The 18,377-nt window shown below is 31.4% G+C and overlaps 2 protein-coding genes across 5 annotated transcripts; one reads left to right on the forward strand and one right to left on the reverse strand.

Moving 5' to 3' along the window:
- The first annotated feature begins 1,902 nt into the window (after nucleotides 1–1,902).
- On the forward strand, nucleotides 1,903–6,991 carry LOC114177903 (MACPF domain-containing protein At1g14780-like). Of its 4 annotated transcripts, none has more exons than XM_028063497.1 (9): nucleotides 1,921–2,094; nucleotides 2,206–2,285; nucleotides 2,371–2,648; nucleotides 2,770–3,008; nucleotides 3,435–3,636; nucleotides 3,712–3,789; nucleotides 3,873–4,056; nucleotides 4,155–4,321; nucleotides 6,137–6,991. In XM_028063497.1, exons 3-9 carry the CDS (start codon nucleotides 2,394–2,396, stop codon nucleotides 6,839–6,841), a joined length of 1,830 nt encoding a protein of 609 aa, XP_027919298.1. In that variant the 5' UTR covers nucleotides 1,921–2,094; nucleotides 2,206–2,285; nucleotides 2,371–2,393; the 3' UTR covers nucleotides 6,842–6,991. The 4 variants fall into 4 exon arrangements, with proteins under 4 accessions (XP_027919299.1, XP_027919296.1, XP_027919298.1 ...); XM_028063496.1 differs by having other exon boundaries at nucleotides 2,206–2,281; XM_028063498.1 differs by lacking the exon at nucleotides 2,206–2,285 and having other exon boundaries at nucleotides 1,903–2,094.
- Nucleotides 6,992–15,143: 8,152 nt separating this feature from the next.
- LOC114176796 (rho GDP-dissociation inhibitor 1-like) lies at nucleotides 15,144–16,951 on the reverse strand. The gene is made up of 5 exons (XM_028061957.1): nucleotides 16,484–16,951; nucleotides 16,310–16,376; nucleotides 15,820–16,038; nucleotides 15,599–15,723; nucleotides 15,144–15,531 (listed from the first exon to the last, which is right to left on the reverse strand). The coding sequence occupies exons 1-5, from the start codon at nucleotides 16,703–16,705 to the stop codon at nucleotides 15,451–15,453; spliced, it is 714 nt and encodes a 237-aa protein (XP_027917758.1). The 5' UTR covers nucleotides 16,706–16,951; the 3' UTR covers nucleotides 15,144–15,450.
- Nucleotides 16,952–18,377: the final 1,426 nt, after the last annotated feature.

The following is an 18,377-nucleotide window of genomic DNA, read 5'->3' on the forward strand; positions in this document are numbered from 1 at the left end:
GAGTGATTCAAATAGTTTTCAGATCTTACATTTGGTAATTTCTACACCATTTTTAGAATTTTTATTTTTTTTCACATGAGAATGTTTGATTTTATTAATTTCAAGTGTTTTATCACGTAAACACTTCATTTATTATGTAATTTCAAAAAAAACTTATCTTTATTCTCCTTGATCAATAATTTTTGTTTCATTTGTAGAACTTTTTCTTTTGATCAAACATTTTTCATTATCTTTTAATGATTCAACCATTTTGATATCTAGAAAATTTTCTCAAAATTTTAAAGTACTTTCTATCTTATCATATCCTTAATTATACATTTTTCCTTTGTATAATTTTTTTCCATGATGTATCAAATTGTTTTTAGGGCATATTTGATCATTTATACTCTTTTTTAATATTTTTTTTATCATGTAGACTATTATTTTAATAATTTTTTATATAATTATTTTTAACTCATTCTGATAAATGTAATTTTACCATCACAATTGTATAACAACCTTTCATTTCCTATAATGCAATAATTTAATTTCATTGTCATGAAGTTTAAAAGATGAAATATACATGTTTAAATTCAAATTATTATTGATTTGATTTTTTTCTGTGTAATTTTATTTAAGTAGTATATATCTTTATTAATGTATAAAAAAGGATTTCATTATATTTTAAAGAAAAAATTAAAGAGACATCTAAAATATTTCTAAACTTATTTGTTTTCTTTTAATATTTTTAAAAAATATTTGAACTTTATCAACTTTATTTCATTAATATTTTTAAAATTAATGGATATTTTAGTTTGTACTAAATTTTATTTGTATGATTGTGTAATATTTTATAATTTTTTATTTAATTATTGTTTGATACTCGACTTTAAAAAATATATATAATTATGATTTATTTTTAAATATTTTATATTTCTTATAAAAATTAATTATTAATATTAAAATAAAAAAAATTCATCCATTCGTTGAAAATGTAATGAGAATGACTATAAATTTTTACTTTAAAGATCTTGATGAGATATTGCTATATCTAATCGAATAGAATTACTATTAATAATAACAAGTTCTTGTAATGATGTTGTATTTAATTTATGGTAACGGTTTGTTTTTATATCCATTTAAGGATTGTACTGCTTAGCATTCTTCAAGTTATATACAGATGTATATGGTAAACTTTTTAATAAAAATTATTTTAATTTTAAAAAGTTTGCTTTTAAATCCATAAAAATGATTTTACGGAAACTTAGTTATATTCTATTTCCAAAAAATCTAAGGATAAGAATGATATTTTCTAAAAAATATATCATACTATATTCTCTAATTCTAAATTTCTAGAAAATTAAAACCTGCGAAATTGAACCTCTGCAATAGCCATTCCAATCTAATTTGTAATTTAAAGTTTTAAATTTAATATGCTACACCAAATATTGGAGGAAAACAAATTCTATTTGACTTTCCAGCATGATTCATGCGGTAATATATATATGACATGACATGTGATGTTTCTAGAAATTGATTAAACAAAGTTTTACACTGCTTAAAATATAGAAACAGAGATAATGAAGTAAATGATAGTTAAGAAAGATTATCGGTCGCATTGGGAATTGTATAAAGAATTGTTAAACTGGTTTATCGGTTAGGGCCATGAAAAAAAGAGGTCAATTTTTCAAATGTGTGTCCCGTGCGTGGCCTTGAACAGACGGATAAAGAAACATGGGAGACTGGTCCCCTTCAGCCTTCCGTTGTTGCGTCTTGGTGTTAGTATTGGGAATAGTCCAAACTGGTGAAACCATAAAGCATAAGCAGTAGGTGAAGTCCAATGAGAGAGAGAGAGAGAGAGAGAGAGAGAGAGTAAAGTAACGGCAAAATGCATCACAAGCTTGAGTTGACAGAGCGTTACCAATTCTTTTCAAACATACACATAAATATTATTCTTTCACCATCTCATTGCTATTTTCACAATAATACAACTGACACAGTCAAACTCCAACAATTACATTCAATTCAACCCTTTCTTCGTTCGCCCTTGCATAGCAGCTACCTCACTGGCTACCTCCTCTCAACTCTCCTTTTCTTCATCCTAATCAAACCTAGGTACTTTTTTTTTTCCTTCTTTTTAACTCTCCTCGCTAAAAGCTGCGTTACGTTCACTGATTCCGTCTTCTTCTCTGAATCTTCCATCCACATCTTACAATACCCATTCAGAAAAAACCACCGAAGACAGCATCTTTTCTATATTGGCCCACACCCCACTTGCCATAGCTAAGCCATTTGAATTGGGGTGGGTAGGCACCGTAACATTAAACCAAAGCCAACACCTTTCTCTCTTTCTCTGTTTATTTATTTATTATTATTTTTTTTTTGAATCAGTGAACTGATTTTGGGTTGAGAAGATGGCGGGGGAGAATAGTGTTGAGATGGTGGCATTGGAGTGTCTGGGGAAAGGGTTCGATATGGCCAGTGATTTTCGGTTGAGGTTTGCAAAGGGGATTCGTGGAGAGAGGTTGGTGGTGCTTGATGAACATAACAAGAGGGATATCTTGATTCCTGGGACTGGAGGAGTTACCATTAAAGCGGTTTCTGAGAATATTCGGTGTGATAAAGGGGATAGAATACGCTTCAAGTCTGATGTACTTGAATTCAACCAGGTCCTTTTTCCTTTTCATCTTTATGTTACTGTTATAAGAAGCAGATTTCAGTTTTGAATTAAGATCTGTGTTCTTTTGTGCATTTTTTTTTAGTTAATATGCGGTTCTCTTCTTGTTGCAGATGTCTGAGTTGCTTAATCAGAAATCGGCAGTGCAAGGGAAAGTTCCTTCTGGGTATTTTAATGCGCTTTTCGATTTGACTGGTGATTGGTTTCGTGATGCTGCTGACATAAAATACCTTGCTTTTGATGGGTATTTCATTTCACTCTACTATTTGCACCTCACTGCTTCTCCACTCATTCTGCAAGAAGAGGTAAAGAAGTCTGTTCCGGCTCAGTGGGATCCAGCTTCGTTGTCTAGGTAACACTAAGCTGCTACAAGCAATCTTTGGCGCATAGACAGATATGGCATCTTTGTTTTCCCTATGTAAAAATGCGTATCCGCACTTTCTATAAGTTCTAGTGAGATTGAATTTGATATATTCAATTTGTTGCCGGTTTTTGATCCTTCATTATTTTGATCATCCTACAATGGTAATTAATAAAAAAACTGCAGTATTTTCTTATCTTCCGCGTGAGGCTCAAATTACCTTTTAGACAGTTATGTCTCCTACTCTCCTTGGTAGCACCTGTTTCAGTTGATGTCAGTTTCTGTGTTTATGTTTTAATTCATTTATTTATTTTTTGGGTGAAACTGTTTGGCCTAGTAACTGTGTTGTTGACAGTTTGAGTGGTGCATGGTTGGTTGGTTGATAAGAACATGATGCTAATCAATTTTGTTAGGCAGGTTCATACAGACATATGGTACACACATAATAGTGGGTATGGCTGTAGGAGGTCAAGATGTAATTTGTGTCAAACAAAAGCATTCATCAAAAATTCCTCCTGGTGATCTAAGGAGACATTTAGAGGATCTTGGAGATTTTCTTTTCTCAGATGTGAGAAGCCCTTCTTTACTACAGGGGAAGACGGCAGATGGAAAACAGAAGGTAAAGTGATATATTTTCTGTAACTTTTAACATATTTGTTACTTTTCCGTTGATGCATTCTCTCTATTCGTGTAGGTCCCTGAGGTCTTTAACCGTGTGATGCAATCAAACACAATGCAGTTCACTAGTATTTCAGAAACATCAAGCAAGGATGTAAGCCACGAAAGAGAAATAATTATAATTTGAAATAAAAAGATGTTCTAGGGTTGTGACTAAATTGCTTTATCCTTGTGCAGGGACTCACTATTATTTGTTCAAAAAGGGGAGGAGATATGTTCAAACACAGTCACTCAAATTGGCTTCAGACAGTGCCTTCTAACCCTGACGCAATCCTCTTCAAGTTTGTTCCTATTTCCTCACTTCTGACAGGAATTCCGGGAAGTGGATATCTTAGTCATGCAATCAATCTGTATCTACGCTGTATGTTCTAATCTGATTTAACATTGTTTCCGTAATCTACTGCATATCTAAATACATTTTCCGCCTAAATACTATTGATATACTTTTACTCTTTGCAGACAAGCCTTCTCTTGATGATTTACAATACTTTTTGGAGTTTCAAATTCCGAGGCAATGGGCACCCATGTTTTGTGAGCTGCCACTCAGACATCAGCGGAGAAAGACTGCTTCCCCTTCACTGCAATTTAGTTTCCTGGGTCCGAAGCTTCATATCATCTCTACACAGGTACTCTAACTCCCGTGTTTGAGCAGGAGAAAATATTGTGCATGTTAGACTTTACTCCTACCTTTGAGGTTAATATTCTTATAGAAGGCTTATACTTAATTAGTGTCAGGACTTTCTCCTTTCACTTCTGGCTTGTGACAAATTTAGCTGGGATGTAAAAAAATTGGATATTCTTTAACCAGCTTTTGTTTTCAACCTTCCTAATTCTTTTATTGGATACGTTAGCTGTTGGTATGTTACCCTTCTTGAGTTTTCTTGTACACCTTATTTCATGTGTATTGTTACGGAATTGGACTTGTACGAGTCTGAATGAAATGATATTAAATAGGATCAGGATGTAAATCTCGTTAAGAAATCTTTTGATGATTCCCAAGATTCAGAGGCCAAACAAAGCATATGGGATGAAAGAGGTTATATCTTAAAGTACATTTGAAAACTACTAGTTCATGCCCAAGTCCCGTGACAGACACTAGAAAGTATTGGAAACATATCTAGAAAGACATTCCAAGATGATCTATGTATATATATCTTACGTATTTGTATTGAGAAATACGGAGGAAAACTATTGAACATGCTCACCATTTAGGTTCTGCTGTTATGCTATACATACATTTTTATTACTTTTTCATGCTAGTTAGTAAACTGTAGGTTAGGGTAAACAAGCATTTAAGAGGATGCACAGTGGTGAAGTTGTTAGACCAAATAATTTCCCTCTTGTGAACTGACTATTCTCAAAGCTTAAGGACAAAAGCACAATTAACAATAAATTTTCTCGTTTGGTTATAGAGGAAATGAAGAGATAAAAGACAGAAGAATAGATATCAAGGATGTGTTTGGTAGAAGAAAAAGTTGGAGAATGGAAGTATGCACAATTTGATTATGCTTATTAGTTAACAATGATTGATTATGTTTCAGTCATGACGAACTCAAATACCGTTAGTGGAGGAGCTGTAGTTGTGTCCTAGATGACCGTTTGTAGTCTGTGTCCTAGATGACCGCTAATGCATGTAGCTGATCTCCATAAGTGCCAAAAGGCTTGTCTTTGTGTATATGCTTCTTTCGGATTTCAAGATTTTTTTTTTAAGTATAAATGTTAGGTAATTAGTTTTAAATCACTTCAAGCTTTACCGATGGATGATATTTGCACTGTATTTCGTCTGATTAACTGGTAAAATTTGATTTTTCCATCAACATTTATCTTTCCAAAGAAGTGGCCAAGGTAGTCAAAGGCAAAAGATTAAGTATGTGTTTGATAATGCTTTTTAGGAGAAATAGCTGCTTATATTTCCAAAGCTCTCTAGGAAAGTTAGCAAAAATAAATTTGCTAAACCAGACCTACATTAAGATGTTCAATTCACAGAAGTCCAAGCTGCTTCCTTTGAAGAATCTCAAAGACCACCTACTAGTTGATTCTTACATGCTATTTAACCCTTTAGCATCGGAGTTTTAACCAGAATGTCTGGTCTTCTTTCTTTTGTGATGTCAACATAGCTTGCATGCTTCTGACTACAGTGGAAGTGGATGATTTATACATTTTAGAGGATCACGTGAATGGTCACCTCTGATAATTTTGGAAGCTCAGAAATGCGCTCAGTTCAACAATGTCATAATATTTGAGCAATGTCATGCAAGCTCCTGGCCACCTCCTGAGTTATTCTTTCTGTTATCTTCATGATATGTGCTGCACATATTTGCAGGGATTTTTCCATGTTTTATTTTCTCATCTCACCTGTTTCTGGAAACTAGTCAATCCTTTATTCTTATGGTGCGGAGCATATTCTCTTGTTAATTGTGGTCTTGTATACAAAATTTCAGGTGGTAAGTGAACAAAAACCTGTGGTTGGTATGCGCTTGTACTTGGAGGGAAGGAAATGTGATAGACTTGCTTTGCATATACATCATCTTTCTAGCCTTCCAAATAAAATGGTCCTCTCTTCAAGAACGTCAAACTCAAGCATGCCGTCTATGTGGCGAGGATCTGACGATAACGATTCGAGTGATCAATTTCTGGAACGAGTAAGATGGAAGAGATTCTCAAATGTGTGCACAGCAGTGGTTAAACATGACCCTAACTGGTTGAACAGTTCTGGAGGTGTTTATATTGTTACAGGTGCACAGCTCCTTAGCAAAGGAAGTTGGCCAAGGAATGTGCTTCACCTGCGTCTTCTGTTCACTCATATACCGAATTGCAGTATCCGGAAGTTAGAGTGGTCTGCTGCTCCAGAGGCTTCAAGAAAAACATCTTTTCTGACAAATTTGAGCACAACATTTTCATTCACACAGCATGGCAACACTGGTCCTCCAAAGCAGGCTCCAACTGCACTGAATTCTGGTGTTTATCCAGATGGTCCACCTGTGCCAGTTCGCTCTGGTAAACTTCTTAAATACGTGGAGACAGCTGAGGTGGTGCGAGGTCCACATGATGCTCCTGGCCATTGGTTGGTAACTGCTGCTAAGCTTGTCACTGATGGTGGTAAGATTGGATTACAGGTGAAGTTTGCATTGCTAGATTATTGGTGATTCCATGTGTTGCTTGAAATGGTTTTGAAACTACACATCACTTGTATATATTCATTCTAAAGGCTCTGTACAGTACAGTATACAAAATCAGTGGCTGTTGACAATTGGCAATACAAAATTCAAATTTCGCTACTCCGCGACTTCTGCATACATATTAGTGTTGTGGTTTAACTTACAAGGCCAAAATGATAAATACAAAGTAAACCAGATATGTTGCAAAACAATCTGGGTCTGACAGCCTTCAGAGTTTTTTTTAATGGAAGATGGTTGAAACTCGTTTTAATTTTATGTTTCTATTGATAAACAACTATTTTAACTGGAGACTGCAAATCTTTTGTAGCAACATACTAATATGTTAAGAAATGAAAGAATATTTATTTAACCTTGGCTGTTGAACTATACATATCAAGATGATTTTGGGTCTAATTTGACGAAAAGTTTCTCTAAGCTCTTCTAATAAGTAAAAAATTAAGGAAAATTAAATAAAATAGGCTCTTGTACATTTTCAAACTCTATTTTCTTCCTTATTCATGATCTTTTAAAGCTTTCATCTTTCATATGATAGTATATGTTAACAAATGATGAGAGGAGTTATTGAACATAGTGATGGCTATGGTAAAAATTAGCTTCTCTTGTGTTCTCAATTGTCAGTGCAGCAATATTTCTCTATCTGAGCAGTAATTTAATTAGTGTAATTGTGCGTGCATTCTGTGTGTTGCACTGTACGAAAGGAAACAGATATCTAACTCGGGTTTACTCCATAAAATGATATCAAAACAACTTACTTTGATATTTGCGACCTTAAACAATGCATTAGCAATCATTTTAATGAAAAAAAAGGAGGTAGTTGTTGATACAGTGGAAAGATGGTAAAGGTGACCATATCAAATACATGCTGGCCTGGGAATTCAACCTTGATTGGAGGTTCTTCCTAATGTGTAGCTTTCTCGTAATTCTCTGGGTATGCAATGTTATATTTTTTCAAGTGATATAACCTATGGTACCCATACATAATTAATTGAACAGTGATCAAATTTAATTTTGGCAGAAAATTATGTCTTAAAAGCGCCTTAAGAGGTTAAAGAAAGAAGTATTTAAATGGTAATTGGTTTTAGATAGTAACTGATCATAACGATGGTATCTCAAACATATATGTACATTTATCTGGGTCGGAAGCAAGGTTCCAATAACAAACTCTGGTCTTTCGAGGAATAAACTCTCGTTTTCTTAGTACTCAATTAGAAGAATGGAGAGGTGGTTTTAAATTGTTTTCTTTAATCCTTAACTCAACGACTTTTGTTAGACTTTTGTTAGGGTTGAGGACACAGCGGTCCTTCATTATGACATAGAAAAGTCAGAACTCTTATAAATTTTTAGTTTTTTATGTATATTTTTATATTTTAAAATTATATTTATATTTATATTAAGTTTAAGAAAATTTCTAATAATTTATTTATATATCTTTATTGTTTAAAAATAAAAATTAATTTGATGGATATTGGTTAATAAAAGTGATTAGTGTTCCATCTCTCTCAATAAGTCATCAAGAAAGTATTAAAGTAGAAAGAAGAGTAAGGAGATAAATCGAGAAAGGAGATGGAAGAATAGAAGAATAGAGAGATTGAAGGATGCATTATCACAATGTCTCTCATCATTTAATATTATTTCTTATCATTCAAGATTAGTATTCTATTATGATTTATATATCTTAAATTTATGATTCTCCTGTTTACTATGTTTCTTCCAATTTAAGTTGTACCCAAATTAATATCAACCCTACTTATGATTTTAGAAATTCTTTTATCAAATTGGCATGAACCTTAATTATATTTTTACCCAAATTAGTACAACCCTTAAATTATGAAATTTGAAGATTTTTGTTTTATTCTACTGCATATGGTAAAATTTATGGATATATGTTAGGTTGCATTACAAATTTCACTGCACAAACTTGAATTAGAATAGAAATTAGAATATCTCTGTTGCGTGAATTCAATGAATTATAAATATTAGAAATTGAGAAGTGCACACATGAATCACTCTATGAAAATGGTTTAAGTAGAGAAAATGAAATTTTTTTTATTTAACTAGAAAAAATAATTCATATGTAAAAAAATTAAATTTGACACCCCTAAAATTTTTATTGAAGTTTCACCACTGAGGAATGAATATATATATATATATATATATATATATATATATATATATATATATATATATATATATATATATATTTTTTAACTCACCATTCTAATCACCATTAGATCATCACATCACATCATTAAAAAAAATCAAAATAGATTATCTAATGATGATTAAAGTGGTGGGTTAAAAGTAAGTCAAAAGAAGTAGATCAAAATATTATTATTCTATGTTAGAATTGTACTTGGTTTTGACTCCTAAATGATGTTATGTGTTTGATTATGTGTTGAAAAATTCATTTCAGCTTAATCAATTATTTGACACAGAAGTAATAATTAGTTGTCTCTCATTAAACGTGAATTTTATATCCTTGATTTTGGAAATTAAACACAAGAAAAACCTAATTATTGTTTGCGACAAAGAATTGATTAAGCTAAATCAATTCTCCATTAACCAAAACACATGACACCATTTTGAAGTCAAAACCAAATACAATTTTAATATACTTTCATTCCTCAACCCTTCAAATATCTTTTAAAGACAAAACCATTCAAACATAGTATTTTTTTTTTTTACTCAAATTATATAGTCTCTTCGTTATAAATAGGATCAATATAGGGACTCTAACCCTATGCGTGAGACTCTAAGCTACTAATAGATGCCTGAAAAGGGGAAAAAAAAATACTATCTCTATCTTTTTAGTTTCCTTTATTGATTAGTAGCCAACTATAATTCCTCATATGTTGTGATAATTATAATTGTAATTATGGAACTTCACTTGGAAAGAAAGGAATCTTGATGGGATGTCCACTGATTGCGTTGCGTCTGAACTATAATGAACCAAATTAACTGAAAAAGCTAATAAGAGAAACAGCGGTCCTCTTTGTTTGAACAACTTTCCAAATTGCAGGACCCAATTGACAAACAAAATGGTCAAAGCCATATCTTTTATTTTCAAAACATCTTTCGCAAAAAGCGGCTAATTTTACCACATTCACCATTGACCAAAATGTTCTATACCATATAGCGAGAAACAAGTGGAGACGGAATAATGATAAAAAAAAAAAAAGGAAAGGTGGCTGTTCATACTTAGAAAGTTCAATCAAAGTATTCTGAAAAAAAGAAAATTGAATATAACAACCTATGAATAAACATCACTTTAGAAAGAAAAGTATCCTGTTTACCATTATTAAATCAAGATTCGAGCTTCCAAACGTTTTATACTCACCATTCCTTTGTGTCTAAATTAGCTTCTGTAAGATTACAATAACTTATACCGTTGACACTATAATCTTAGATAACTAAGCAATATTAATGATATTGAATTCAAATTTTAGTACACATATGACTTATATTTTCAATAAAAAAATACTTATGGTTCAGAAAAAAAAAACGAAGAGATTATGAACACATTGTGCAACACATCACTAAAGTGTTATTGGATGATTCTTTTTTTGAAAAAAAAAAGTTTTATAGGAAATTTAAAATATTTTATAGTAAATATTTTTGGAGTAGAGAATTTTAGAACTTTTTAAAAATAATTTGATTACTTGTAATTAAAAAACTTAAAATTTTATCTAAAAGAGTAAAAGTTTAAAATTTTTTACACTCTTCGATCACAACTATGTTTATTTTCTCCACATTTTCTCTTGGACTCAGGTGCGATGTCAACTTGGTTTTGATTTAGACATTGTCAATTCAGTTAAAATCGAAGCGTTGTCGACTCAACATTGTTTTTCAACTAATATTAGTTGGAGTTTCTTTTAGCCTGAAGTTGATCATGATTATTTTTTAACCGATATTACTGAGTATTTGTTTTTAATGTAATGTATGTTATTATTACTTTTTAACTTATTTTAGTCATAGGTTTTTGTCAACATTAGTAGTTTTCAACTTATGTTAAACATACTTTTTTTTTTGTTAGACCTATTTTTTTGACGAATGTCAAACAAAGTTCTTTTTTTTAATCAATGTAGGTCAAGTTTATTTTTCGATGTTGGTCAATGTTGGTAGTTATAGTTTTCTTGGTCTATGTTGGTAAAACTATTTTTTCGATGGATGTTATGTACATTTTTTTCAGTTCACATATTTCTTGATTAATATTTGGTTGATATTTGTGTGGATATTTTTTCAATTTACATAACCATGTTAAGTTTTGTCCAAAAGTTTATTAGTATTTCTTTCTAATGTTAAAGTGAAAAAAATTGACTAACCTTATCCTTGTTTTTGTCTATGTTGGTCACTATTTTTTCTAGTTGGCATCGGTTGAAAAGTTAGTAAGAGAAACCTTAATTAACGAAGTTGAAAAAATAATTTTGATTGATGACAGTTAAAATGCATATAGTTGACATCAATTGAAAATAATATTGCTTGATATCAATCGGAAAAAAAATCCTAGTCGACATTAGCTGAAAACATTATATGAACTTCGAAAAAAAAAACAATCTATAGACTATAACATTGACTTATATTTTTTTGAATTATTAAATATTTTTAATATCAAAAAAGCTTTTGTATCCCTTGGAAACTTTACCTAAAAATAATTGAAATTAAATACTTTATCCAAAATAAATTTAAAAAATAAAATAATTTGAAAAGAAAGAAATTTGATGTATTTTACTTTCTTGAAAAATTGTAAAATTGTGTATCGATCCAATACTTTTCTTTTAATTGTATGATGAAAAACAAAGCATACATTTATACTTCATACTGTTAGGTGTAGTTAGTTGTTTGTTTACAAGTATAACTGATAATTGTAATAAAAAAAAATTGTTACGTTTGTTTTGTTTTTAATGAACCAATATTATTGACCAAAGAAACCATAGAGGAACCATACAGAATAAAAGTGTAAAATGAAAACAAATGGATAAGATAAAGGGAAAGACACAACGTTTGAAGAATCATCGGATAAACACATTGTTGATTCGTTATATGAGAAGCACTTCAAGATAAGAACTTAAGAGTACCAAATTCTTAAGACACTTAATCTTATACAAAAAATTCAAGTAATGTCATATTTCAAGTATGTAAAATACAATGAACATTCCATTTATTTGATTAAAAGGTGTATCAAGAAGCTAAGCAAAGGTATGTACGAAAAGTTAAACAACTAGGGTTCTGACATGCATTTGGCTGAAAATTTAAGTGCATGAATGAGATGAAGTTGCAAACCATTTTTGTTTACGGAATCATGAGGTGGTTGGGTGCATAACTTAACTCTAAGGTAGTTTGTAACTTAATTGTATTGTGTTAATAACAAGATGTGACTCAACTTTGCTCACATTAGATAGTTTAACAAGTTTAAATGAATTATCGTATTGTGAGGTGTTGTTGAGTATGATTAAAAATTATGTATCTTGTAACGTTTTATATTACCTATGATAAGCAAAGGTGTTAATGTTAGTGACTATATAATGGATTCTAAGTCCATGATGTTTCTTGCTCCAAATCGACATTTGAGTTAGTGCTTGACTTTTCTTATATACTCTTATAGTAGAGTGTTGTGAGGTGTTGTTAAATTCTTGTTTTGGAGAGTGTGGGTGTACTTCTGATCAAAGAAATTGGAGTTTTGTTTATGTGTTCTATAAATTTTCATATAGTGTTATTCATTGGTTGTCTTTAGACAACGACTGTGGTTTTTTCTCTAGATTTGGAGTTTCCACATTATAATGTTTGTGTATTCTTCTATTTATTTATTTCTCTGTTAGTAGGGCAATTCTCGGGGATAAAGAAAATTTCATTTTTCCTAACAAGTGATATCAGAGCTCATGGTTAGTGGTGGAGCGACTTTCCTCTTCTCCAGTGTTACTTGCATTTTTCAGCAAAATGGAGAGCTACATGAAGCTTATCTGCATAGTGATGTGCATGCGGTGTTGTTGGACGTCGAATATGTTGTTTCATATATGCTTCAGCAAGGTGGATCTTGAAGGTATCCAACGAGGTGCAAGCATAGTGCGATGGAGGCTTGATATGCTCAAGCGAGCGTCGACCGATGGTTTTGTAGTGTTTTTTGGTTTGATCTGTTTTTTTTTTCTGACGAGGTGATGCACTTGGTGCTCCAACGACGTGTGTGCGCGGTGGATAAGCTGAGTTGTTGGTTTGGGTGGCTCCAATGATATTGTGCAATGGACAACGGTGGCATCAAGATGGCTCATGTAACACCCTACGCGGATATTACTTAGTACATTAAATATAATTAAAAATAAAATCATCTGATACCGAAACGCGGTTCGAATCCTTAACCGCTCATGCTTCATCTTCTTAGATGGGATGCCACGTCGTGGTGTTGTGGGTCGCGTGTGGTAGAATGTGAGTGCTAGAATGAGTCTTTTCTAGCGATAATTATACACGAACATTGATTAGCATTGATGCAAGGTGTATGAAAAGTCTTGCGATAGTTTAATTCCAAGTGAGTATACTCTTTTATGATGGAGTAAGATTACTGGTGTAGGCAATGAAGATGCGTCTATTTTAATCATGGTAGATTTTGTTAAGTATGATTGAAAATTATGCATCTTGTAAAGTTCCACATCATCTAGGATAAACAAGGAAATAGGTGTTGGTAACTATATAATGTATTCTAAGTCCATGGTATTTTTTGCCCTAAGTCGACACTTTGAGCTCATGTTTGACTATTCTTATACTCTTATAGTAGAGTGTTGTGAAGTGTAGTTAAATATCCTTCTCTAGAGAGTGTGGATGTACTTGGGATCAAAGAGTTTGAGAGTGTTGTTTATGTATTGTATAAATTTTCATATATTATTATTCTCTAATTATCTTTAGACAACGACCATGATCTTTCATGGTTTTTTTTCGAATTTAGAGTTTCCACGTTTGTGTATCCTTTATGTTTCTTTATTGCTCTGTTAATAAAAGTATTCTCAGGAGTAAAGATGGTTTGGTTATCTCCAATGTGTCTAGCTTTAAACTTTCTTACCTTTGGTGTGTTTGGCAGTTTGCTCAAAGTACATGCAATTGGCTAGATGAATTTGTTGATAATCTCATAACTAATATTTTGGTATATCATTTATTGTCCTAACCATTTACTTAGATAAAATTATTAGTTCATTGAAGTTTAATGTTATTTGTTACGATAAAAATAATTAGAATAACTTGTCAAAAACTCTCCTAGATTATAAGAGAGGGAGCACAAATACAAATACAATGAGGTGTAAGTATTAACTCTCCTAGATTATTGATATTTAAATTTTAAAAAGTACTTAAATAAATTTTAAATACTTAATATTATTAAATTTTGAGTTTATGTATACAATATAAACTATTAATAGTTTTGATATAGCCGTTTTAATAACTTAACGGTTAGTATTAAAAGTTCGAATAAATCATTTATAATATTTTTTAAAATATGTTTTTAAATTATGATAAATTATAATTATTTACTTCATCACAACAATCAACACCATCCAACTCAAACTTTTAAATAATTTTGACTTGATTTTTTAAAACGTTTAGTCTCAAAAAAAAAAGTCCTTTCTCTCCTTTTTTTTTAACCAAATGCTATAAATTAAGAAGGAAATCTCATAAATGGTTTCCCTCTTCGCAAACACATTGTAAACCATGCCCACAGAATTGAGGAAGGCACATATCTTTTTGGAGTTAGATTTATTTATTTATTTATTTTTTGCGTTACTTCTTCAATTATAGTTGGTGGGGGAAAAAAAGTATTAAAACCATTACTTTAGACCAAAACAACTCAAGTAATCGATATGGAACTGATGGAATCCACAATTTATGTTGTAACTAAAAAATCATCATTGACTATACGAATAAGACAAGTCTTTACAAAAAGATATTGATGATATAAACAAATTCATTAGCTCGTTTATAATTAATTTTAATTTGAAAAATTGATCAGTTACTTTTGGTGAGATAATCTGGAATCGCCTTAAGTTGATAAACAACTTACAAAAAGTTAGGAATATTAAAATAAATCCGAAAGGCACTTTAAAAATGTTATTGACAGTATTTCACAGAATATAAAAATTAGTTTCATGGCCTCAATCTTTATGGTAAATTATGTGAATAGAAACTTTACTTTCCAATATTTTATAATTTGAAGCGTTAGCAATGAGCATGTGGTCCTGGTATGCCAAAAGCTTGTGGACCATGAAAGAATTGATGGAGCTTTTGAGAAAGAAGAAGCAGTAGTTGAAGATATTTGTTGATTTCTGTTCCTTTATCCACATGGGGTCCATTTCCACCCCATTCCTTCACACCTCAGACACTTGTAAACAATTAACTCAGACAGATCTTAGGAGGAATCACTGTGATTTTCACTAGCATTTCCTTTTATGTGAATTCTAGCTTTTAGAATGGAAAAAGGAACCATACAAAATAGAAAGATAGGATTTGCACCATTGCATGTGCACAACTACACTATCACGATTGCCAGAAAGATACAACATGACAAAAGAAAGAAAATCCACCAATAAAATTACTCTTCAATCTTAAATGGTTGTAGGCCAACTCTTCTGAATTTCAAAGTAGTAACTTGTGTCCAAGTAGCATTTGCGATCATCATCTACAAACTGAAACAGAAAAAGAAAATTAGTAATTGGTTCTTCCAACAAAAAACTGAAGTAGTTTGAATTTTACCTTGGTTCTCGCTGAATAGGTTCCCCTAGCGAATAACCCTGAAGGGGTAGTTTCTTCTTCCAATTCATACGTATATGGTTCCTGCCTTGGGCTGTAAGTTCCCAACATTTTTTTGGTGTTGTCCACTGTTTCAATTAATTCATGAAAGCCATTAAGATAATTTCAAGACATAGATGTTTAATTACTCTACAACAAGACACGAAAGAGGATCTATGTCTCACCTCTAACCCCAGTTTTCCAAACAACATTGGAGTATTTGAGGCCGGAAACAATGTTGTTGGAGACAGTGAAGGAGAATTTCAAGCGGTATTGACTTCCTTCCTTCAGAATGAAGATACTCTTCTTAGCATCAGAAGTAAATGGAATTGGTAGAATGAGGTCAGGCCTCCCTGGGCATATTATGGTGAGGCTCACTATCTTCGCTTCTGGTTCTTTGTTCTCTGAATTACAGTAGGACTTTGTTACAAAAGGTCAAATTAAACCATCCTAGGATTTTGTCTACCAAGGACCAACACTTTTCACCAAAAATTGTCATAAAACAAGTTGATTCAAGAGATTGAGCTAAGCAAAATCATTATCTTGTGAATAAAAAAAAAAAGGAGAGCACTTATCAAAGAAATTAAATTGGAGGAAGAGAACAACCTTCAACAAGAGTTTTCAATAAAGATGCACAATTAATGTCACATCATCTCAAAATGAAAAGGGAAGTACCTCCAACAGCAGACACATCAATACTTCCCAGAAGCTGTTCCTTCCATTTTCTCAAACTTTCATCATCCTTAGAAAAACAAAAAGGAAAATTGTGGAATTATTGAACAGCTTTCACCAATGAACAGTTGGAAGCATAACAAACTAATGAAGAGACATTTGGAGAAAGGATGTTACTTTGTCTTTCTCAATCTGTTCTTTGAGGGAAAACAGAGGGCCAAGATCCAATTTCAAGTTGGGGTCTTCCTCTGCCTCTGACTCGGTTCCTTCAGCATCCTCAGTGTAAGGAACACGGTCTGCTTCACCGACAACCTTGTTTTTGGTTCCTTTGTTTTTAAGGTCTTCCTCCAACTGAGAATTGAAGGGAACATCCTTGGTTGCGGAAACAGCAGCAGACATTATCAACCTCTAAATCACAAACACAGTGATGTCCCCAACTTGATTGACACACTTCCAAGTTGTGACAAATTTAGAGCTCTCTTGGCTATGCTCTGAGGATAATTCTGTCTGACAGTTTTTAATTCAGAGGTTTGTTATGTGTAAGAAATTACTTGCTGCTGAATTTGAGATAAGAAAACAGTGTGTGACACGGTGAATGTGGGCCTGAAATATATGAAGGTACGAAAAACGGTTGGAATAAAGTTGGTAGGGAACCACTAATAGTGGAGAAGTTTATACAACCAATAAACTCAGATCCCCAGTATCCACAATTTTATTATCAATAACAAAAACAAAAAACAGTTACCATATTTAAAAACCAATTATTACAATATTTATAACCATAAAAGTAAATATGTAAAAAAGTTCTAAACACCAAAATATCACATGCACACACGTCTCTCTCTATATAGTAGTATTATTTTATGGATACATCATCTATCTATCTAGATGGAATTTTCAAAATTATTAGTGTAATACTCTACCTTTTTAAGTGCTAGATACGGTTAAATTATTTTATATTTTTTCTTCAAATGTATTTCACTAATAATTTATTTATTTAATTTATAAATATATTTATTCTTACATATTTTTTTTATGTCACCTCAAAATAGCATATAATTAATATAATTTTAAGATGTTATTATTTTTATTTTATCTTAGTATTTTTATAAAACACTTATTTTACCGTTGCTTAATTCACAAAACATCATCCCCTCTTCTCCGCAGGACTCGTATTTCTTCATGCAAATGATGCAATGCAGCTTTGTGTAGACTGTTTTTTTTTATGATGTATGTTTGATTTGCTTCTTATTCAAAAAATAGATTTGATCATTGTTAGCTACAAATTAATTTTTTATTCTTAATTAATTTATTAAAAACAATTTCGTAATGTATGATAGATTTTACTGAAAACTCCATAATAAAATAAATCATATTTACTTTAATCACTACCCTCCGTGACCGCAATATTCATTAATTATTTTATAAGAATTGTATAATTGTTGCGAACTTTTATAGTTTTTGTAACGTTGAAATTGATTTTATACGTTAAGAGATTATCCATTCAATTACATTGATTTTATTTTCTTAAATTGAAAGTTGTATTTAATGGTTGTCAATAAAATTACATCCTATGCAAAATATATATAAAGATTCTCCATTTACGTTTACATATATATTTTTTAATTATTTTATCCTTTATGTAATCTCGTTATTTTAAACTAAAATAATCATATTTTCATCTTATCTTTCAAATATAAAATCAAGTATTTTTTAAATTAATATATATATATATATATATATATATATATATATATATATATATATATATATATATATATATATATATTGTTAGAAATCCAAGTATGAGTCTAAGTCCCACATTGACCAGAAATGAGAAAGTAGAGCACTATATAAGAATAAAGACCCATAAACTCATTGCCTTAAGGTTTTGGGTTGAGAGTGGTGTAATGCTTCCGTTGGATACTCATTGCCTTAAGGTTTTGGATTAAGTCCCACATTGACCTCATTGGTGTTGTTCTCCCCAATGAAACCCCCTCTCTTTAAACCTGATATTGACCCACTAGATGAAGATAAATAATACAGTCCAATTAGTCTCATCTCCACTAGA

This window comes from Vigna unguiculata, chromosome 3 (genome assembly GCF_004118075.2).
Source record: "Vigna unguiculata cultivar IT97K-499-35 chromosome 3, ASM411807v1, whole genome shotgun sequence".
Taxonomy (NCBI): domain Eukaryota; kingdom Viridiplantae; phylum Streptophyta; class Magnoliopsida; order Fabales; family Fabaceae; genus Vigna; species Vigna unguiculata.